The sequence below is a fragment of the Chrysemys picta genome, chromosome 3, assembly GCF_011386835.1.
Source record: "Chrysemys picta bellii isolate R12L10 chromosome 3, ASM1138683v2, whole genome shotgun sequence".
Lineage (NCBI taxonomy): Eukaryota > Metazoa > Chordata > Testudines > Emydidae > Chrysemys > Chrysemys picta.
Genome location: NC_088793.1, coordinates 57,228,342 through 57,248,288, shown reverse-complemented (window position 1 = coordinate 57,248,288; position 19,947 = coordinate 57,228,342). Strand labels below are relative to the sequence as shown.

Below are 19,947 nucleotides of genomic sequence, written 5' to 3'. Positions count from 1 at the left end.
GTTTTCCCTATAAATATATCTCAGTGCTGTGGTATTAAGCAAGGTGAGAATCCTGAGTTAAATTATACAAGCTGGTATTCCTGCAAGTGTTCCATGAATAAAGTGCTGGACACTATAGGGGAATGCATCAAAGGAGCTTGGGGACTGGGACACATCTGTTGTTAATTTGCCAGACAAAGTAAGGTTGGCATTGTTCAGAGGAGACTGGATGACGAAAAGGCTGGTGGTATCAGGGAGCTGACACCCAGTTAAACACAAACAAGTCTTTCCTTGCTGGAGGCGAGGGGGTAACAAGGTGACTCACAGTCCTAGATACCCCGAGAACTATCACACCATCCCTGACAGGTGTTCATCTAACTTCTTCCTCTTCTCCTTCCCCTAATTCCATCATCTGGCATCAGGATGTCATGCAAACAGGATGTTCATCTGTCTCAGGCTGCATTGATGTCCACCTGCTTACCATTTTCTTTGATGCAATCCACCCACCACTTCCTAGGCTTTCCTTGGAGTCTCTTTCCTACCATCTTCTCCTGCCATGCTATCTTCACCAGGTCCTCTTCATTTATCCTCTGTATGTGTCCAAAGAGTGAAGTCATGCTTCCTGGATTTTGTCAGCTACATCACAGACCTGACATCCATTCTAATGCTTTCATTTTGAAATCTGTCTTTTCGAACTCTATATACACTGAAGGCATCTCATCTCAAAAACCTGTAGGTATTGAAGATACCATTTCTTTAGTGACCATGCTTCTGTGCCATACAACATTGCTGGATGCACCCGTGTTCTGTAAATGGCATATGCTTGTCATACAAAACCTGCCATGTTATTCCTCATTCTTCCAGCATTCTCTAGTTTGAACTGTATCTGATATACTATCTCACTGTCTTCTGTAACCCAGCCACTAAGATTCTTAAACTGGTCAGTTTGGTGTAGCTGTATTCCATTAATCTCTATATCCAGTTTCCTGTGGCACCTCTACTGACCTACATGACCTCAGTCTTAGTCATGTTGATTTTCATCCCAGGCCTGCTTAGCTGGTCAAATCACTGATTTATTATTTCCCCAAGGTCTTCTTTTGAGAACATCCATATTGCTATTTTGTCTGCATATAGCAACTTGTGACCTTTTCCCCATTAAGATCTTTCTGCTGATGTAGTCCATCAATATGATACACAGCAGCAGACTGAGGGTCAACCCTGATGCAGTCTGATTATTACTTCAAAGGGGCTTCAAAGGGGCTTGTTGCTCATACATGCTTGAATCACTGTTTTGGATGATCTATATAGTGCACTTACCATAGTTATTAAATCTTTGGACACTCAGGTGTTTGTCTAACCTGTTCTGAAAACCTGAAATGATGGGGATTCCAAAACCTTCCTTGGTAACCTATTCCAGTGTTTAACTATCCTTATAGTTGGAAACATTTCCCTAATATATAACCTAAATCTCCCTTGCTGCAAACCAAGCCAATTAACTGTTCTACCCTCTGTGGACACAATAGATCACTGTCCTCTTTACAACAACCTTTCACATATTTGAAGACTTATGTCCCCCGCATCAGACTTCTCTTCTGTAGACTAAACATGCCCAATTCTTTTAACCTTTCCTCATGGTCAGGTTTTCTTATCATCTTAACCTATCGTCATTTTTTGTTGCTCTCTTCTGGACTCTCTCCAATTTATTCACATCTTTCTTAGATTATGTGCTCCAAACTGGACACTACTTCGGCTGAGCTCTAACCAGTTCCAAGTAGAATGAAACAATTACCCCCCCCCATGTCTTAGGTATGACACTCCTGTGAATACATCCCAGAATAACATTTGCCTTTTTTACAACACCATGACATTGTTGGTTCATATTCAATTTGTGATCTTGTATAACCCCCAGATTCTGTTCTGCAGTAGCCAGTTATTTTGTATTTGTGCATTTGATTTTTCCTTCCTAAGTGCAGAAGTTTGCACTTGTTTTTTACTGAATTTTGTCTTACTGATTTCAGACTCTTTCTCTAATTTATCAAGATCATTTTGAATTATGATCCTGTCCTCCAAAGAGCTTGGAATCCCACCCAGCTAGCCTCAACCTGAAATCCAAGAACAGAAAATGTGTGTCCTGAGTCTGAGTTAGTTATTATTGGAACTTTGCTTTACCAGACCTTTTATGAGTAAATCTGTGTACTGAGTTAACAAGGAAGTTTCTTGCATTTAATTTTGTTTTAAGTGACTGGGAGGAGGAAGGTGAGTTCCTTTCTTTGCTGCTGCTATTGTTTTGTTAGAGGAAATTTTCAAATTCATCATTCAGAATAAATATAAACATTGAGCTCTGAAACAATATGGACCTCCACTAAAAAAAAAAGCCACATGCCAGGCTCAGGTAGGAGTTAGACATGTGGCTCAAGAAGGGTTCCATTGTGCTCTTATCAGGGGTGGAAGACTGACTGGACTGGAGCAGTGTGTGTGTGTGTAACAGAGGGAAACAGCAAGAAACATTAGAAACAGACATGAAAAGAGGAGCATAAAACCAAGGAGACAGGAGAGCTGGCTGAAAGAGGCTGTGTACATCTTCATAGACAAACAGGATTGCATCATAGAAATACCTGGCTCCAACATCAATTTCTCCTCTTAACAGAAACAACCTTGTAGGACCACAAATTTTGGCTAACCACTTGGGTCAAAAATGGGTAGCAACATTGTCTGTTCAATTCCTGTTTGTACCATACAGCCTTTTGACTCCGTGGGTAGTCATGCTCAGTTTCTGGCGTGTCAAGAAAACCATAAGTGAGGAAAGGAACTAGAGAATTCTTCATAGACTTCACTGGAACTGAAATAAAAAATAATGTTCAATACCTTTTCTCCTTTTGCCCCAACTGGACCGGGATGTCCAGGTCTTCCTACTGCTCCCTGAAACACATAGGATTGGTTCATATTAGCGATGAAACAATACAACAAGGTGTTCTGCATTGCAATTAAGTTATTAAAACTCATACTTTTTGAAGGTCATTTCAACTTAATTAAGTCTCTCCTCTAGGCTTATATTTCTTTTGGCTGATACAACAGCTGCATACTACTGATAAGCCCTATGAAGGGTAAAACTTGTGTTTGTGGTTGCATTTTCACCTTGGCAGACTAAATGTAGTGACCTTAACTGGTACCTTTTGATACTGCTAAGAATTTAGCCTTGCTGCTTAAATGGCAATTTACATAATTACCCATTATGCTTTGCTAAATGTGTTATAGTTTTTGAAAGAAAGCTTAACTTAAGTACTGCAAGCAGTCAGGAAATTAAAAATAAGCAGAATAAACAATGTGATCTGCATCTTTTAAATAGGAAGTAAAATGTAATAATATTTCCTAAGGGTATGGAAAAGATATAACATTTTCTATCATTGCTTTACAAATGTGGCTCACTGGCTTTCTATATAAATAGCCAATTTAGAGTCACACTTTATAATTACTAAGTTTCAGGATTCAGTGTTTTCAGAGTGTTCAAATAGAATTATTATTAGAATTTATCACTAACATTATACCAATAATTTGGGTTCAGATGCATAATTATCTGAAAGTTATTACATCGTTCAAATCAATTTTGTGTATAGATTTCCTGATAATATCACCAAGAAACATATTATAAATTATATACACAATAATGGTTCTGACAATGGCAACATTTTCAGGAATTTGAACTCACAATATAACTTGTTTCTACAAAACTACTTGGGCCAACTTCTGTTACTCTTACAATGACATTCATTCAACTCCCCAGAAGTCAACTGAAGGCAAACTCTGGCTCTTTATTAGCACCACAGAGAAAAGAACAGGCTAGAAATATGAAGAACCAATATGAAGCTATTATTTAAGTGAAAGTTAAATCTCTGGAGTCACAAATTCATATTAAATTATCTCATCTTTCCGTAAGCTAAAGCATTACTCCCAAAATAACTCTTTAATTTTCAATTAGTACTGGATTATTGGATTTAGCTTCTTTAACATTTGGCTCAACCGAGTCTCCTTTTCATTACATCTTGATATTGAGTACAACAGGTTCATTAGACAGTTATTGTAACCTCCAAATGAATAGATTAAATCATAGATTATATCAAACACTTACAGAAGGTCCATTAGGTCCTGTTAGACCAGGGAGTCCTGGAATACCTTGAAGACCCTGAGGAATTAAAAACATTTATGAATATTTTTCACCATAACACAGGTTTAATCTTGAAATCTATTTTATTCATCATACCCATCACTGTTACAGTTTATATACAAATTATTTTTTAGCTAAACAAACATATATGGTTCTGAAGTAGCAAATAATAGATAACCTCTTGTTTGAAGGATAAATTACACTTTTCCCCATCATTACTGTTGGTAACTTCTGTCCTTTATATCTTTTCCTCTTTAGCTCTGTAGATAAGATCATGATGTCTGAGCAAAGTACAGAAACAATTTTTCCTTTTCTTATCACTATAAACTTTCTTCCTGTTCAGAAAGGCGTCTGTTCACACCTCTCAATATTACCTGATAATATCTAAGCTGGATGTTGCTTTGTGCCTAATATCCCAATTATTTTGGTTTTATGTAAATAAAAAAGTATGGATTTTTTATCATAGCACTTAAAGAACTACTGCACACTTTTCTTCTAGCTACTGCTCGTAATTCTATTTTATGGCCTGAAAATACACTAGCACTCGGCATGTGTGTAAAATATATTTAATAGTTTTAATAAGACTTCATCTCAAAGGCGAATAGCTAAATCTCTTTGTTTGAATTTATAATCCATACCGTATATCAATACTAAAAAGACCTGGAATGATTGTATCAGTTAATATTCAGAGTACTAGTGCAACATCTGGTGATGAGCATGTGATGGAAGAGAAAGACACTTAACCACTATGCAGACTTAGTATATCTGAACAAAGATAAGTAGCCCATTATCCTTATCATTTCTACATTGACATCCTAAAGGTTCTCAACATAGGATTGGAGGTCTCAGTCTCCAAAAGAACAACAAAAAAAGACTTCTCTGTAACTCCCCAAAGTGTTTTTTCTTTTATAACAATGTACTTGGAGTGAGGGAAAATGGTATTTTTTGCACTCACTGTCAGTGGTGCTGCTGTTCTTTGTAGAGCATTGCAGAACTGACCGTGGCTTTCAGTTATCATAAATTGCTTTCTCAGTGTGCACACAAAACCTCTGTGACGGGATCCCTGGGGTGCAGCCTGGGACTGTGTGCTCCCTTAACTCTCCAGCCTGGGCTGTCTCTCACAATGCCTTGCCAGTGACCAGCAGCAAACTCTTCCGGATGCTGTTATCACTCAGCTCAATCAGATGTGGAGCCCCCCCAGCCAACTAGATTGCATGAATGCTCCCAGAGCCACTCATGGATCACACAGGGAAAGGCACCAGCCAAATCCCCCCAGCTCCTAGCCTTGTACCTCATGAATATACTGTCTCCCACTGCTCAAGATGGGCAGTGCAAATTTATTAATTGGCTCACCACTTCATTGGTGGAAAGTGGATATACACCAGCCTTTGCAAACCTGAGCAGTTTTGCCACACACTTCATACAAACTCACTGGTAAAAATAAACAGTTCGTCATAACTATAAAGGGAAGGGTAACAACCCTCCTGTGTACAATACTATAAAATCCCTCCTGGCCAGAGACACAAAAATCCTTTTACCTGTAAAGGTTAAGAAGCTCAGGTAACCTGGCTGACACCTGACTCAAAGGACCAATAAGGGAACAAGATACTTTCAAATCATGGGAGGGGGAAGGCTTTTGTTTGTGCTCTTTGTTTTGGGGGTTGTTCGCTCTTGGGACTAATTGGGACCGGACATCAATCCATGCTCTCAAAAACGTTCTGAACAAGTCTCTCATATTTCAAACTTGTAAGTAACAGCCAGGCAAGGCATGTTAGGTTTAACTTTGTTTTCTCAACTTGTAAATGTTCCTTTTGCTAGAGGGTTTACCTCTGTTTGCTGTAACTTTAAACCTAAGGCTAGAGGAGGTTCCTCTGGGCTCTCTGAATCTGATTACCCTGTAAAGTTATTTTCCATCCTGATTTTATAGAGATGATTTTTACCTTTCTTTCTTTAATTAAAAGCCTTCTTTTTAAGAACCTGGTTAATTTCTCCTTGTTTTAATATCCCAGGGAGTTGGATCTGGACTCACCAGGAAATTGGTGAAGTCTCTCAAGGCTACCCAGGGAAGGGTTATAGTACTTGAGAGGAAGATATTCTGAGGGGGAGGTAGACAGAGTTTCCCAAATGACCCATAAATAATTTGGGTGGTGGCAGCAAAACCAGATCTAAGCAGGTAGTTAAGCTTAGAGGTTCTCATGCAGGTCCCCACATCTAAACCCTTGACACAGTTAAACAAATTTATTGACTACAAAGGATAGATTTTAAGTGATTGTAAGTGATAGGCAAAAACTCAAGAGTTAGTTACCAAAAGAAAATAAAACATAAGCACACAGTCTAAATTCTCAACCCTATTAGACTGGGCAAATTGTAGATTAAGCAGTTTTTCTCAACCCACTGGATACTGCATCCTTAATATACAGGTTTGTCCCTTAAACCTGGACCAGCCTCCTCTGTTGGAGTCTTCAGTCTTCTTCTGAGTGCCTTGGTTTTTTGCAGCATTGGTGGGAGCAGGAGAAAGATGAAGCATGGGCCTGCTGTGTTCTGTTTTATACCCTAAGTCCCATGTGCTTGGGGAACACACAAGCCCAGGCATGTCTGGTGGGCATTACTGAGTCACTAGGGAAGGTTGAGCAATTCCCCTGGTGTGGCCTCATGCAGGTGAGTCACTGCATTGTAGCTCCCTTGCTGGATATGGCTGTTGATGGGCTGTTTGATGCTCCGCCTGGGTGTTGGTTACTTTCCTTCCTGTTCCCTCTGGGAAGCTAATATCTGGCTGATTCCCCAACTTACAGCATGATTTAGTGACAACCCTACAATACAATTCTCATAACTTCATATGCATTAATGATATACATATATGAATAGAGAAATGACTTTCAGCAGATCATAACCTTTCCCCTGATACTTCACAGAAAATCTGAAAGCAAAGGAGCCCAGAAAAGGGAAAATTCAGGGGGAAGTAGAAGAGTTAAAGAAGAAAAGGGAGAAATAAGGAAAGGATGGAGAGGTGGGGACTAGGGTGAGCACAAAAATCTATCCACATGGGGACAAGGCCATTTAGGGAGACTCAAGCCTCCTCAAGATGTGGGGAGAGGGCCCCCCAATATTTTGTGGGATTTGTGCCCAATTTTGAATTAGTTTCCCCAACTACAGAACCTCATTAATAATACAGAGAGACCTATGATAGTCTTAAGAATTAAGTTTGTTATAATTCTTACACTCACATTCACATTGTAATCAGAAAGTGCAATCTGAAAAGCACCAGATAACATTCCTTTCATAGGCCTTTGCAAAACCTAAATTGTCTTAACAGTGAAATTCTCAAAGTATACTGAAACTCGGAGACCAGATACTCCTGGGGAATATGAAAGAAGTGGAGGAAAGATCAGGGAAAAGAGAATTCTGAGTTATGGAAGTAGCTTAATATGTGAGTAATAGAGGGCCTGATACTGCTCCCACGAAAGCAAATGAAAGTTTATCATTGAATTAAATCGGAGAGGCACTGGATCGTTCAGCTGCATAAATGGAGTTTTGGTTTATAGTTCCATGAATTATAAAATACTATGTAATTCCAAATGTATAATCATTAAGGGCCTGTTCCAAAAGCCCATTTATGTCTATGAGAGTATTTCCAATGGCTTCAATGAGCTTTAGAAGACCCTAAAACTATTGTTCCATTTGTGGCTCTGGTAATCAAACCAAATCATAAAAACCATGAGAACTTCAGATCCATTACTGGATAACAACTCCATTATGTTGTCTCCTGGAAGTAACATTCATTCACCCAGTTACAATGAAGTAACCTAAAGCATCTGCTAAAACACTGGAGCTACCCAACATTGCTGGAGTGCCTAAGCACTTACCAAATAGTGAAGGAGCATTAGAATAGCTTCGTTATTGACTGAGTGAGCACTGAAACCTATTGAATCAATAAAAATTTATTTAGAATGAATTTACTCTGGAGTCTCTTTAAAAGCCTAAGTGCCAATTATAACCTGGTTTTTTTGTTATTACCTTCTCAATTGCCTCCAAGATCTGTCTCAACTTTGGTCAGTTAGATACCATCAGAATTGTTTAAAATTGGTTCTCTGCGTGTCAAGTTGCTGCTGCATGCATTGCACCAGAGATGGTGCACATAGAGAAAGGCCACACTACTATTTTACCACAGTCCTGTTTATTTTTAAAATAAAATGTTTTAGAGCCTTATATATTATTGTAAATTTATTTTAAAGTATGTCTTCTAAATCTCAGGACATCTTGAATATTTAAGAAGCACCGACTTTGCAGATTCTCTGAATAGTATCAATACAAAAGGAAGAAAAAACATGATAATTTCCAAAACCATATTTATATTTTAGCAATCTGCTGAGATCTAGAGCAAGCAGGGGCAAAAGCTGAACATATCTAACACTTTTGTTCTGATTCTTTACACCACCCTCAAGCTAAGATGTTCCACATAAATTTTCTTTTTTCCCTTAACATTTATATCAGTTGCTTAGTCTGACAATAATTCATCATTGTTATTAGCATTTTTCTGGATTTATTTTGAATTGTGCAGGAAAGGAAGCATATCGACTAAATCAAAGGTAAAAAATCATCATCATTCATCACAGTTTTGGTGAAAATCTGACACACACTTTACCTGATCATGCTCTTGAAGTGATGGATAGTGTTGAGTACAAATTTCAGTTTGAAAAACACTTTCAATCCATATTTTTTTTTAAATTCACCTTCACTCCATAATTAACATTAGCTATGTACTATGAAACCCCAGAAAGAATAAGAAATTCATCAATACATTCAAAATTCCAAATATTAGCAACCATAATTTTTCAGATGCTTTCTCTCCTATCAAAGTAATAACATTTACAAGAGAGTAGTATATTTAACATGTTTCAGTTTAGGTGCTTTTGTATTTAATAAAGCTCAGCAAATAATCTGTAATGGATGATTTATTTTACCTATTTCATCTGACAAATTATCTCCAAGGAGCACATGATTCACTCACATTTATTAACTGATTAATTTTGGTGAATTCTTTTGACATAAGATTGATCTTGAGCTTTCATTGCAAATATTTGGCATTCAAAATTGGAGCTGTGGAATTTCATTTTCATTGGGCAATAGGTCACATGGTATTTCTCTGTACTCTTACTGGCTTACAATATCCTAGGAATCCAGTATCTCATGAAAATACTCACATTTTCAAATTCAATCTCTCTGAATATTTTCCTACATTCACTTAATATTTGCTGTTGACATGAATAATACTGCCACTAAATTTGTTCATTAGAATACTTTTGGAAAATGAACACTAAAGGGGCAGTAATATAGTCAAAGCAAATTTGTTATAAAACGTGAACAAACATTCTGAGAATACTGGGCATATACCCATTTATTGCTCTATCTTGTATTATCTTCTCAATATTAGCATTTAAATATACTATCATTTATAATTAAATTAAGAGATGTGAAAAATAAAACTGCCTTACTTAACTGAGTAACAGTACTTAATTATCTGGAAAATTCAGAATCAAAAACTGTTAATATCAGCCTTTCTAATGCTTACATTTCTTCTTCACGTATTCTGGAGAATTAGATAATATGTGTATTTAATTCTCAATTTGGACCTTTATTCATGTACACATAAGAATAATTGTAATATAATGATTATTGAAATTAAAATAATTTTACCTCATCACCTTTCTCTCCAGAAAGTCCAGGAAATCCACGTTCACCTTTGCTTCCCTATAAAGACATAACTTTTGAACTATTACTGTATTTTATTACGGTTATGAAAATTTATGTGCTGTAGTATGTTTCATTTTAAATATGCTAGTATGGAGCTTATGGGTTAGCAGTAAGGGACCATAAAACAAACAAAGAGCCAAATTCCACCCCGGCACAGGTCCCACTAAGGTCAATAAACATTATGCCTACTTCTTATATGGTTGAATTTGGCCCAAAAGACTAAGGCTGAGTTCAAAGTTAGCTTGATAAACTACAACTAGCTTACAGAGGGCATGGATCAGTGTTCATGTTGCGCTCCCCATCAGTAATTGCCCGGGCTGGGGAAGCTAATGATTCAACCAGCAGACCAAATTCAGTGATGAATCCTGGTCACGTGCCATCTGAGGCATGTTGCGCATACACTACGCAGAAGGCTAGGTTAGAACTCTTTTCAAAGGAGAATGTATACTTTTAAATGATTATTATTGGATTTTGCTCTAAGTGGTTTAGGTGTCAAAACCTGCGATTTTCAGTAATTCTTCAGTAAGGCACAAATCCTAATGACTTCAATACAAGTTTAGAATATGACCCTCTGAAATCAATGAGACTATTCACATGAGTAACAATATGTAAGTACTCAGGATGGTTCAGTGATTATGGTGCTACCCTGAGAATTGGGAGATTCCCTGCTTCACCACAGACTTCCTGCATAGCCTTGGGTAACTCGCTCAGTCCTCTGTGCCTCAGTTCCTGATCGGTAAAATGGGAATGAATCACAGCACTTTGTAGCATAGGGGTGTTGTGAGAATAAATACACTAAAGATTATGAGGTTCTGAGATACTACAGTAGTGAAGGCCTTATAAGTATAGAAGATAGACCAGGGGTAGGCAACCTATGGCACGCGTGCTGAAGGCGGCACGCGAGCTGATTTTCAGTGGCACTCACACTGCCTGGGTCCTGGCCACCGGTCCGGGGGGCTCTGCATTTTAATTTAATTTTAAATGAAGCTTCTTAAACATTTTAAAAACCTTATTTACTTTACACACAACAATAGTTTAGTTATATATTATAGACTTATAGAACGGGACCTTCTAAAAACATTAAAATGTATGACTGGCACGTGAAACCTTAAATCAGAGTGAAAAATGAAAACTCAGCACACCACTTCTGAAAGGTTGCTGACCCCTGAGATAGACAAATAGGATTTGGCCCTGCATTTTTAATGGTTAAAAAAAGGTTATCTAAAGTACTCACTTAATAAACTTACCTTTGGTCCCTCCCTACCAGGGATTCCTGGAGGACCTCTCGGCCCAGTATCACCCTGGAAAACAGAGGAAAATAAAATGATGGGAAGTACTTTAGCAAAAGAAACAGTGGATAATATGAATATATAGTCACACTCATAATCTTGGCTTCCTGCCTTTGTGATCATCCCTGTTAGGAAAGCCTGCTACTCCCTTTTCTCCTTTTATGCCTATTAATCCAGGAACACAAGCCTGGAAGTTGCTACAAACATTTTGTTGGAAATACATAGAATTGAGGTGATTAACCTTTCTACAGAGACATTAAATAAATCAAGAACACAGGAGATGCTGGGGGGTTTATTATTTTAAATCTTCCAGTGGTGTAATTTTAGTGATAATATATTAAATGTGAATGAAACAGAAAATGGTGCATGATCTCCCTGGTTTCTTGGCTCTAGATTTTGAGGCGAGGCAGAAGTTGCACTTTTGGAAAATATGAGATTCCCTGAAGCAATGCACTGGGAGTGTCCGTCACTCACCAGGATTGCCTCCTGGCACAACAGGCAATGTACACACAGAACGTTTTTTTTGGAAAAGGTTTTTTATTTTTTTTTTTAAATTACAACACCTAAAACTACTACAAAGTACTAACTACTACTAAGAGCAATTATAATAAACTAACTACTAAAAGAGCTAAGGGGACACAGTTGAGGTAAAACAACGTGGACAACTGTTAAGGCCGCTTCAGCCTGAGGCAGTTGAGATGGAACTGAGAGCAGTTCGCACGTGCATGGCTACATAACATCAGCACTGAGTAACATGCATCTGTGGGCTGAACAGACACTTCTATGAGAAATCTACGATCAAAGGCGCAGGGGATGCAAGAACACCTAGAGTGAAGGAACTAGAGTGTTCATAGGGACCTTACTCGAAGAAGAACAAGTAGATTTGTTTTTAGACAAAAGAGAGGCTTGAGTGGTTTAATGAAAAGCAAGAGGTGGACCCAGGCTTCAAAGTAAGGATCTGGATCAGGATCCAAATTTTTCCGATGGCAGACATGACAGGTCTTTTACTGTCTCTGAAATGTCTTACACCCCTAACTTTGGTGATCTACAGTATATAGTAAAACATAACCTTGGTTTTAGGAAAAGCTGACTTATGAAAACATGCCAATGTCTATGTTGCTTTGAACAACCCATTCATATTAGTGGAAAGACTTCCTCCTGTACCAATATACTACCTTCAATGAAGCACCCACGTCTCCCAAAAGTGGAAGTGCAATCTGAAATAAAACACATGCATACACTTAAGAAATATTTAATATACTGTATATATCCCACATCTTTAAATATTTGGTCCATGGTTTCCATATGTATTAATGGTATCAAAAAAGTTTACATAATTATGCAAATGAGCCATGATTAAAGCTGTTTTATCATGATATTTTTAAGGAAAAATAAAAAGTATTTATGATGAAAAGTGCAAGAGTCAATATTGAAATATATTTTTAAAATGTTGTTAATGCTTTCTACCCAGGGTAGTTCTTTGTTCCCTATTGTAGTGAACTAGCTAGAACTGTGTTTGTGCTATGAAAACAGTCAACACACTGAAACATAGTAGCTCCACTATCAGAGTGTACTTTTCTGAAACCCAACTTAGCCCCCCAAAATGTTTAACTGTCTTTTTTTTATTTCTGCAGGAAGAGGGAGAAATCTCATCACCCCTGGAAAATTAAAGCCCTTGCAGATAGTTCTTTGATCTGGTCTTCTGTGTAGCAGTTCTGTTTTCCTCCTGTCTTCCCTTAGTTTTTCAAGTGCCAGGTTTAATTTTGTATCTCTCAAGGTTGTCCATGAAACTGACTGAGCTGTTGCTGTTACCTCCACCCACCCAGCTCCAAAAAATGAATCCTCACATGTCAAAATGTAGGGATTTTTTTGTAAATCATGAAAATCACAAGCTAAATTACTCCTGTGATTGTTGGGAAAAAAACCAGCCTTGGTCACGATATACAGTTAGATACACTGACAAATCTGGTGTGTACTTGTCTTCAATTTAACCAGTTTCAAATGTTAACATTTTTAAAGCTTTAAGGGTCCTGTCCACACCAGGAAAGCAAAAGTGTCGAACCTTAGCCTTCAGTACATTAGGAAAATTGCCTTTTGCTGACAACAGATGTCAGCAACCTGTGCAGTGGAACCACCTCTGAACATGATTGAACAGCTAATGTAGAGAAGGACATACCACATTCAGCATGGTTTCACAAACCTTGAAAAATCTGCCAGGAAAGTTCTTAGAGAAGGACTAGTCTACATGGCAGGGTTTAAACACTCACTGAGAGGGATGTTCATTAGAGAAGAGGCTGAATTCACACTTTTGTAAGCGATTTGGCTGAAAGACACCATAAGCTTTCCCAGCACTGGAGCTTGGTGTTTGGGATAGCCATGTCTTTTTATTTTCTTTTTATATATGTCATGTCTCAAATAAAAACTAAGATGGTATTTAGAATTTAAACAATTTCCTACACTTGAGGAGTTACCACTGCATCTCACCTGTTATCTGAAACTAAGCCTTTTTAAAAATCTGGTTATATGATAGCAGGCTTTGGCCCAAACCACTTAGGAAAGGCCAAAGGACCAAAGTGAGGTTAACAAGTGACTAAAGGGTTTCACTTTGCTGAGCAACAGGTCCCAAGAGCTGCTCTAGGAATTCTGAGAGTTTTATTTACCCTTTTTGATGGCTCTGTCAGCATTTGTTTTAAAATCAAAATTAAGCTTGTAAAGTTTCAACTTTGGGGAACATGTTAAAGGATCTAAACTCGTTTCAGGTGTCTGTTCATCTTAGCCATTTAATTCTTTCGTTAGTACTCGAGAAAATTAGTTCACATTATGGGCTAATTATTTTCAAAATGTCATTAATAATATAATAGCTTTTTAAATGTGTCAGAGCAATGCAATTTCCCCCATAGTCTTGTAATTTAAGAAGAACCAAACTATAGTCTTTGAAAATTTATACAGAACTGCTCCTGGGGCTGAGACATGGTAAGCCAAGTTGCAGCCTGGAACAAACTATTAAAGCTAAAGTATAACCTCCTGAAAACAGACTTTTATCATGAAAGTGCTCACATAACCATAACATTAATTATATTGTTATGAACTAAATAAAAAAAAATCACTAGGCAGTCAACTGAATACAACAGGGATCGGCAACCTTTGGCATGCGGCCCGCCAGGGTAAGCACCCTGGCAGGCCGGGCAGTTTGTTTACCTGCCGCGTCCGCAGGTTCGGCCGATCGCGGCTCCCACTGGCTGCGGTTCGCCGCTCCAGGCCAATGGGGGCTGTGGGGGGCTGGCCCTGGTGGGCTATGTGCCAAAGGTTGCCGATCCCTGGAATACAGTTTGCTAGGCCTACTAGGCATCTGGTGTCTTTCTGTTTTAAAATACTAGCATCCACACAATGTAAGTCAAGCATAGTTTGTATACATACTGGGTCACCTGGAGGACCAGGAAGTCCTGGCTTCCCATCTGGTCCTGGACTACCCTAGAAACAGAAACAAGACCATTGCATTTTAAATTTCAGTCATTGATAAGAGGCACATACATCAATATAGTGTTATATAAAGAACTGTTACTTACATCAGCACCTGGGGTACCTGGAGTTCCAGGTAATCCAGGGGGTCCTCTAGGGCCCTAATATACAGAACAGTTACTTAAGATATGATTCAAGAAACTGGAAAACCTATTAAGTTAAATTCATTTTTCCAAATTATACAATAAGTATTTTACCTGGGCACCTGGTTCCCCAAATGGACCTTTAGGACCCTGTAAAAATAGCCAAATGTAGACTCAGATAACAGCAGCAATGCTTTTAAAACAGGGGTGATCTTGAACCAAAAATACTGTGGGCTTTTGGTTCAGCGCATCTTAGAGAATGGGACCTGCTGAAATGTCAGGTTACAAATCTGGACCCAATTTTGCTAAAGTTCAAGGGTGATCAGATCCAGTATTTTGGTTAAGAACCATTTCACATGGAAAGTAAGGCCACTGACCAATGACTAATAGACTGGTCAGTTAGCTTGAGATTTACAGGGAAAACTGAAATTAATGCAGTGCAATAGGCAAAAGCATCACAAATTGTAGGGTGCCTAAGAATCAATGTAAAAATGTAAACATTTAAATAACATTAATTTGTTTTTTAAATTATTAGACTTGCTTAAAACTTATATTTAAATCTATAGCCATCTGTCTCAAGTACTATGATTTCTATAACTTAGTCATTTCAATGAAGTGAAACGTTCAGTTTAATATGTTGGATTGGACTAACAGGATATTGCCATTTTCATCGCAGTAGAATTCATGAGCATGACTTGTGTCATCTACCTCCTATATTATTGAACACTATCAAGACAACTAGACAAAGAAAGATTATCGCTTGGATTATGAAACAACTGCTGGCATTCTCTAAAACTCAGTCCTTTTAAGGCCAAATCTCTTCCTAACTTCCCAGGTTGCAGAGGGTTCCATGGCTTATGGAGGGGCAGTATTCTGGGGGAGCACACTGGGGTCCTGATCACCACAGAGCTGTGCACTATTGGGGCTCACACAATAATGAGGATGTTTGAGTAAGCTAAGAATGGTGGACACGTGACTATGTAAATGCAGAAGGAAAAATCCCTCACCTGGTGAATATGGGCAGCAACCCCATGGAATCCACTGCAGCCCCGAGTTTATCTTGAGGGAGAAATCTATCTTCCAGTCCACACTATTACAGATTGTCTCTGTACAACACCTTGGCAAAGGATCTGCTACTTGGTATTGCAACCTTGGAAAACTTTAGGGCCCTTAACGTTTGAAGTTAGCAGTGAATGCTGGGAGAAAATAGTATAGGTTGCTGTAATGAAGTTATAATTTCTGGAGCTAGCTACATTCTAAAGAAAAAACACTGATATTTTTCTATGTCTTACTTTTCAAAAATATGTTCTATTTACTTTGGGGGAATATCTGAAGAAGTTCTTGTAACCACTGATACTTCCAGAAATGGACTGGATGCTGAAGTAATAAGTGTAATAAAGATGCAGTGTTAGGAAGCAAGAATGAAAAAGCATTTCAAACAGTGTGCTGCTGATGGCAAGAATGATGTAAAAGACCATACTACTGCAGCTATTTACTCTGATTACTCCAGATATAGTGTCCTTTGCTCATTTCATGTTTAAAATATACAGGTGGAAATTGGCCACATCTGGACTTTGTTGCTTGATGGGGATGAAGCTTGTGCTGAGTTGTGCAGCTCTGGCTGGAGACTCTGCACCCACAATTCTCCAGTTCTGCACCCACAATTCACCCACAGTACTCCAATTCTAGTAATTCAGGCATGCCAACACTGAAGCCCTGGAGCTGCTGCCCATCTGCCCAGCCTCACCTTTTCCTTCCCGAGGCAGAGTACCTGCCTCTGCCTCTCCCACTGTACAGGGCACGGGGGATGACACAGAGAAGGGGACTGTGGTTATTGACTGAGTGACAGCCAGGGCTGCTGAACGGGGCTTAGTGTCTCTTCTCATGTGCAAGTGCTGGAAGCAGAAAGGGCAGACAAATTCAAAACAGCTGTCAGCCAGAAAAAGAACCTTCAGCTTTATGATGTCCCAGTGCAATGTGCAATTAATGTGGGAGGGCACGGAGTACAGGCTCTTGCAAGTCTCCCATCCTCCACTTATAAGTGAAGTTCTAGAGGGACTAACAACAAGACCTAGACAGTAATATCATTTTCCGCTCTGTGAAAGGGGAAGAGGTGTTGGGTCAGGAATCACAAAGCAGCAGGGAACTCATATCAGGAATATCTAATCTGAAACATGTTATATGAACCTGATCATTACATAGATTTCTCAGTAATAACTAAAATGAAACTCTCATATACTGTTTGCTATACTTACAGGAGGTCCTTGAATTCCTATTCCAAGTGGCCCCATCTCTCCAGGAGACCCTTGTACGCCAGGCAGTCCTCTTTCACCCTGATAAGGTTACAAAACTTTCTGTTTCATCTTTAAAAGCAGAAATTAGTGTATCTCTTAGAAATAGGAACCATGATAATTTTGTATACCTTAGGCCCTCGTGGACCTGGGGTTCCAGGAGTGCCAGCCAGACCCTAAAAAACAATAATTCTACCTTAAAATTGCAGAGTCTGATTGAATTTTATTGTCAGAGGTAGTCAGCATTTGTAAATAAAAATGATCTGTCTACATCTTGATTATTAGTGCCACGGTCTGTAGGATCATTGAAAAGACACTTGCATTAACAAGAGATTTTAGACTGTATTTTCTATGCACTTGCTTTACAGGCATAACATACACTTTGTTTTCAAAATTATACTAGTATTGCTATACAAATCATTTTCAGTAGTGCTACAAGTGCTACATGGAAACAAGCAATGAAAGCCCTTGTAGCAAGTACTTACTGGTTTCCCAGGCAGACTTGGCCCAGGGGGTCCTGTCTCACCTCTTGGACCTGGATGTCCAGGAGGCCCTATAATTCCACCAGAATCACCCTGTGGAATAGATATAAACCACTAATTGAAATGTTAGTGTTTTCTTTCAGGAAAATTAACATTAAGATAAGTCTTGGTTATCGTGACTATTTTACATGGTAGATCTCTGTTACCTATCATCTCTAGGTATTGGTAAACATTTTAAACAGCCCTATTTCAGAATGTACTACTGTACTTACATCAGCTTATTTGGGAATCAAACACATGACTCCAGTTTTATAAAACAAAACCAACTTTTTAAACATTATTTGTAATGCCAGCCAGGCTCTATACACTAAAGCAGGTGTTTGCTATACTGCTAGCAGAGATTTTTCACTGTAAATCAGATAGGCCAACACCTATTCTACAGGGAGTCTTATGATAGGGTGTTTGGAAGTACTGACATGTCTTGAAAACTGTTACATATGTTTAGATAACACATCTACAGCTTCTAATTTCTTAACAAAATATATATTTTCCCTAAAAAAATGTTACATGGGTAAGTATGCAAGGTAAAAAAACAAAATAAAACATAGGAACATGGGATTTTCTATAGAGAAAAGACCAAGAGTCCATCTAATCTAGTTAATAACTCCGCTATTTTTCCAGTTACTCATGCTTGCAATGCTGGTATCATATCTACACTTCTTTCTCCTTCATCCTCTAATACCCAGACTGTCTTTAAATCCTGCCAGTTATTCCTCTGCAACATCTCCACAGTTCATCCCCTCCTCTCTATCCCTATTGCAAAAATCTGGATCCGTGCCTTAGTCAATCCCTCATCTCAATTACTGACATTTCCTCTTCTCACCTTAAAGGCTCTGCTTGGCTGTACTCCTACCTACATCTCCCTTATCTTTCTCACTTTAACTCTACACTCTATGAACTCAGCACATCTCTGGCTAGCCCAACTCCATCTTCCACAAGTGACTTTGTGCCTTTTCTCATGCTGCCCTTTTCACCTCAGATATCCTCCCAGATCATGTGTGTGCAACCTTATACTTCTTCCTGTTCCACAAGACTAGCTTCTTTATGTCTGTGCCCCAATGCTGACCTCTATTCATGCCTGCTCAACAGCTTGCACCCTCAAACTATTAATGTACTTCATTGGCTTTCTTTAAAACACAAACCCCAAGATGTATAAATGCAATAACTTATCTCAGAATTCACATCCTTCCCATATAATTCTCCCCCTCTCCCAGTACATGAAGGTATACACACACACACACAATTAACTCTTGCTGTTCTGTAGTACTGGTATGTCCAACTACAGGCCTAATCCAACCCCCTTTTAAATCAATGGGATTCTTTCAATTATTAAATTGAAATTGGATCGACACATTAGAAGGTAAACTCTTCAAACAAGAGGCATGTTTTTTATTTATTCTTAAAGTACTTAGATAGATGAATGTGGAAGGATGGAAGACTCCTTCAAGATTATAATATTTGACTAATATTGTCTAAATCATAAATTGATCAAATTTTAGTGCATACCTTTTCTCCTTTAATTCCTGGTTTTCCTGGTATCCCAGGCTCTCCCGGTAAACCCTAGTTAATTTAAAAAAACAACATTTTCATTGATTACAGCATCTTTCAGGTCAGAATGCTATCTGAGATTAAAGGTGAAAAAGTCACTTATGCATATGTTATTTTGTTTAAATGAATATTTACTAATCAAAAATTGCCTTCTATACCCTTCTGGGCAGTACCTTCCTGAAAAAATTCAATTAAGAGATTTCTGGAAAAGAATATCAAAATAAACCAAAGTCATGAAAACTGACAGTGTTTAAAGGAAGATGGTAGCAAGTAAAATGACTAGATTTAAAGGATTAGTTTGCCTGTTGCTACTGGGATATGATGTGTACGGTGTTGGGCACAACTTGCTTGATATTTTCTTTACTCTTAAAGCCTCAAGGAGCCTGTATATTTGATTAACTCCAAATCTCCTTTTTTTTTTTAAAAATGTTAGTTTTAAATATTCAAAAGACAACAATTAAAAATCTCAGCAAAAAATGGTATTTTGTCCCTCCTCCAGATGTCTGCTTCCACATCAAAGCTTTGATTTTCATGTTTGTCCTTTCCCTCCTAATAATACAAGCAACTAGAGATGCAGAGACATGAAAGAATAATAAAATAAATTTAAAACTACCTAAGCATGCATAAATAGCTTAAACTCAAGTTCACTCTCTAACCCCACAAGATTTTCATTTACTTTATAGAAAAGCGTGATCTACATTTGTTCCAAAAGGAAGTATAGAGTTGTCATCTGCCTTAATACATTACATTACATTTATTCCATGAAGTAGTGTATGCTTGTCC

At 38.2% G+C, this 19,947-nt stretch overlaps 1 protein-coding gene across 3 annotated transcripts in view; it reads right to left on the bottom strand.

Annotated features, from left to right (window-relative positions):
- The window catches only part of COL19A1 (collagen type XIX alpha 1 chain), a 323,634-nt gene that overhangs the window by 55,682 nt on the left and 248,005 nt on the right, over nt 1–19,947 (bottom strand). For all 3 annotated transcript variants that reach the window (XM_042848857.2, XM_008178207.4, XM_042848856.2), the window contains exons 24-35: nt 19,123–19,176; nt 17,560–17,649; nt 17,206–17,250; nt 17,039–17,116; nt 14,898–14,933; nt 14,748–14,801; nt 14,599–14,652; nt 12,357–12,398; nt 11,140–11,193; nt 9,836–9,889; nt 4,106–4,159; nt 2,845–2,898 (exon numbers count right to left, since the gene is read on the bottom strand). In XM_042848857.2, the coding sequence (XP_042704791.2) occupies nt 2,845–2,898; nt 4,106–4,159; nt 9,836–9,889; nt 11,140–11,193; nt 12,357–12,398; nt 14,599–14,652; nt 14,748–14,801; nt 14,898–14,933; nt 17,039–17,116; nt 17,206–17,250; nt 17,560–17,649; nt 19,123–19,176 (669 nt within the window). The remainder of the gene's footprint in view (nt 1–2,844; nt 2,899–4,105; nt 4,160–9,835; nt 9,890–11,139; nt 11,194–12,356; nt 12,399–14,598; nt 14,653–14,747; nt 14,802–14,897; nt 14,934–17,038; nt 17,117–17,205; nt 17,251–17,559; nt 17,650–19,122; nt 19,177–19,947) is intronic.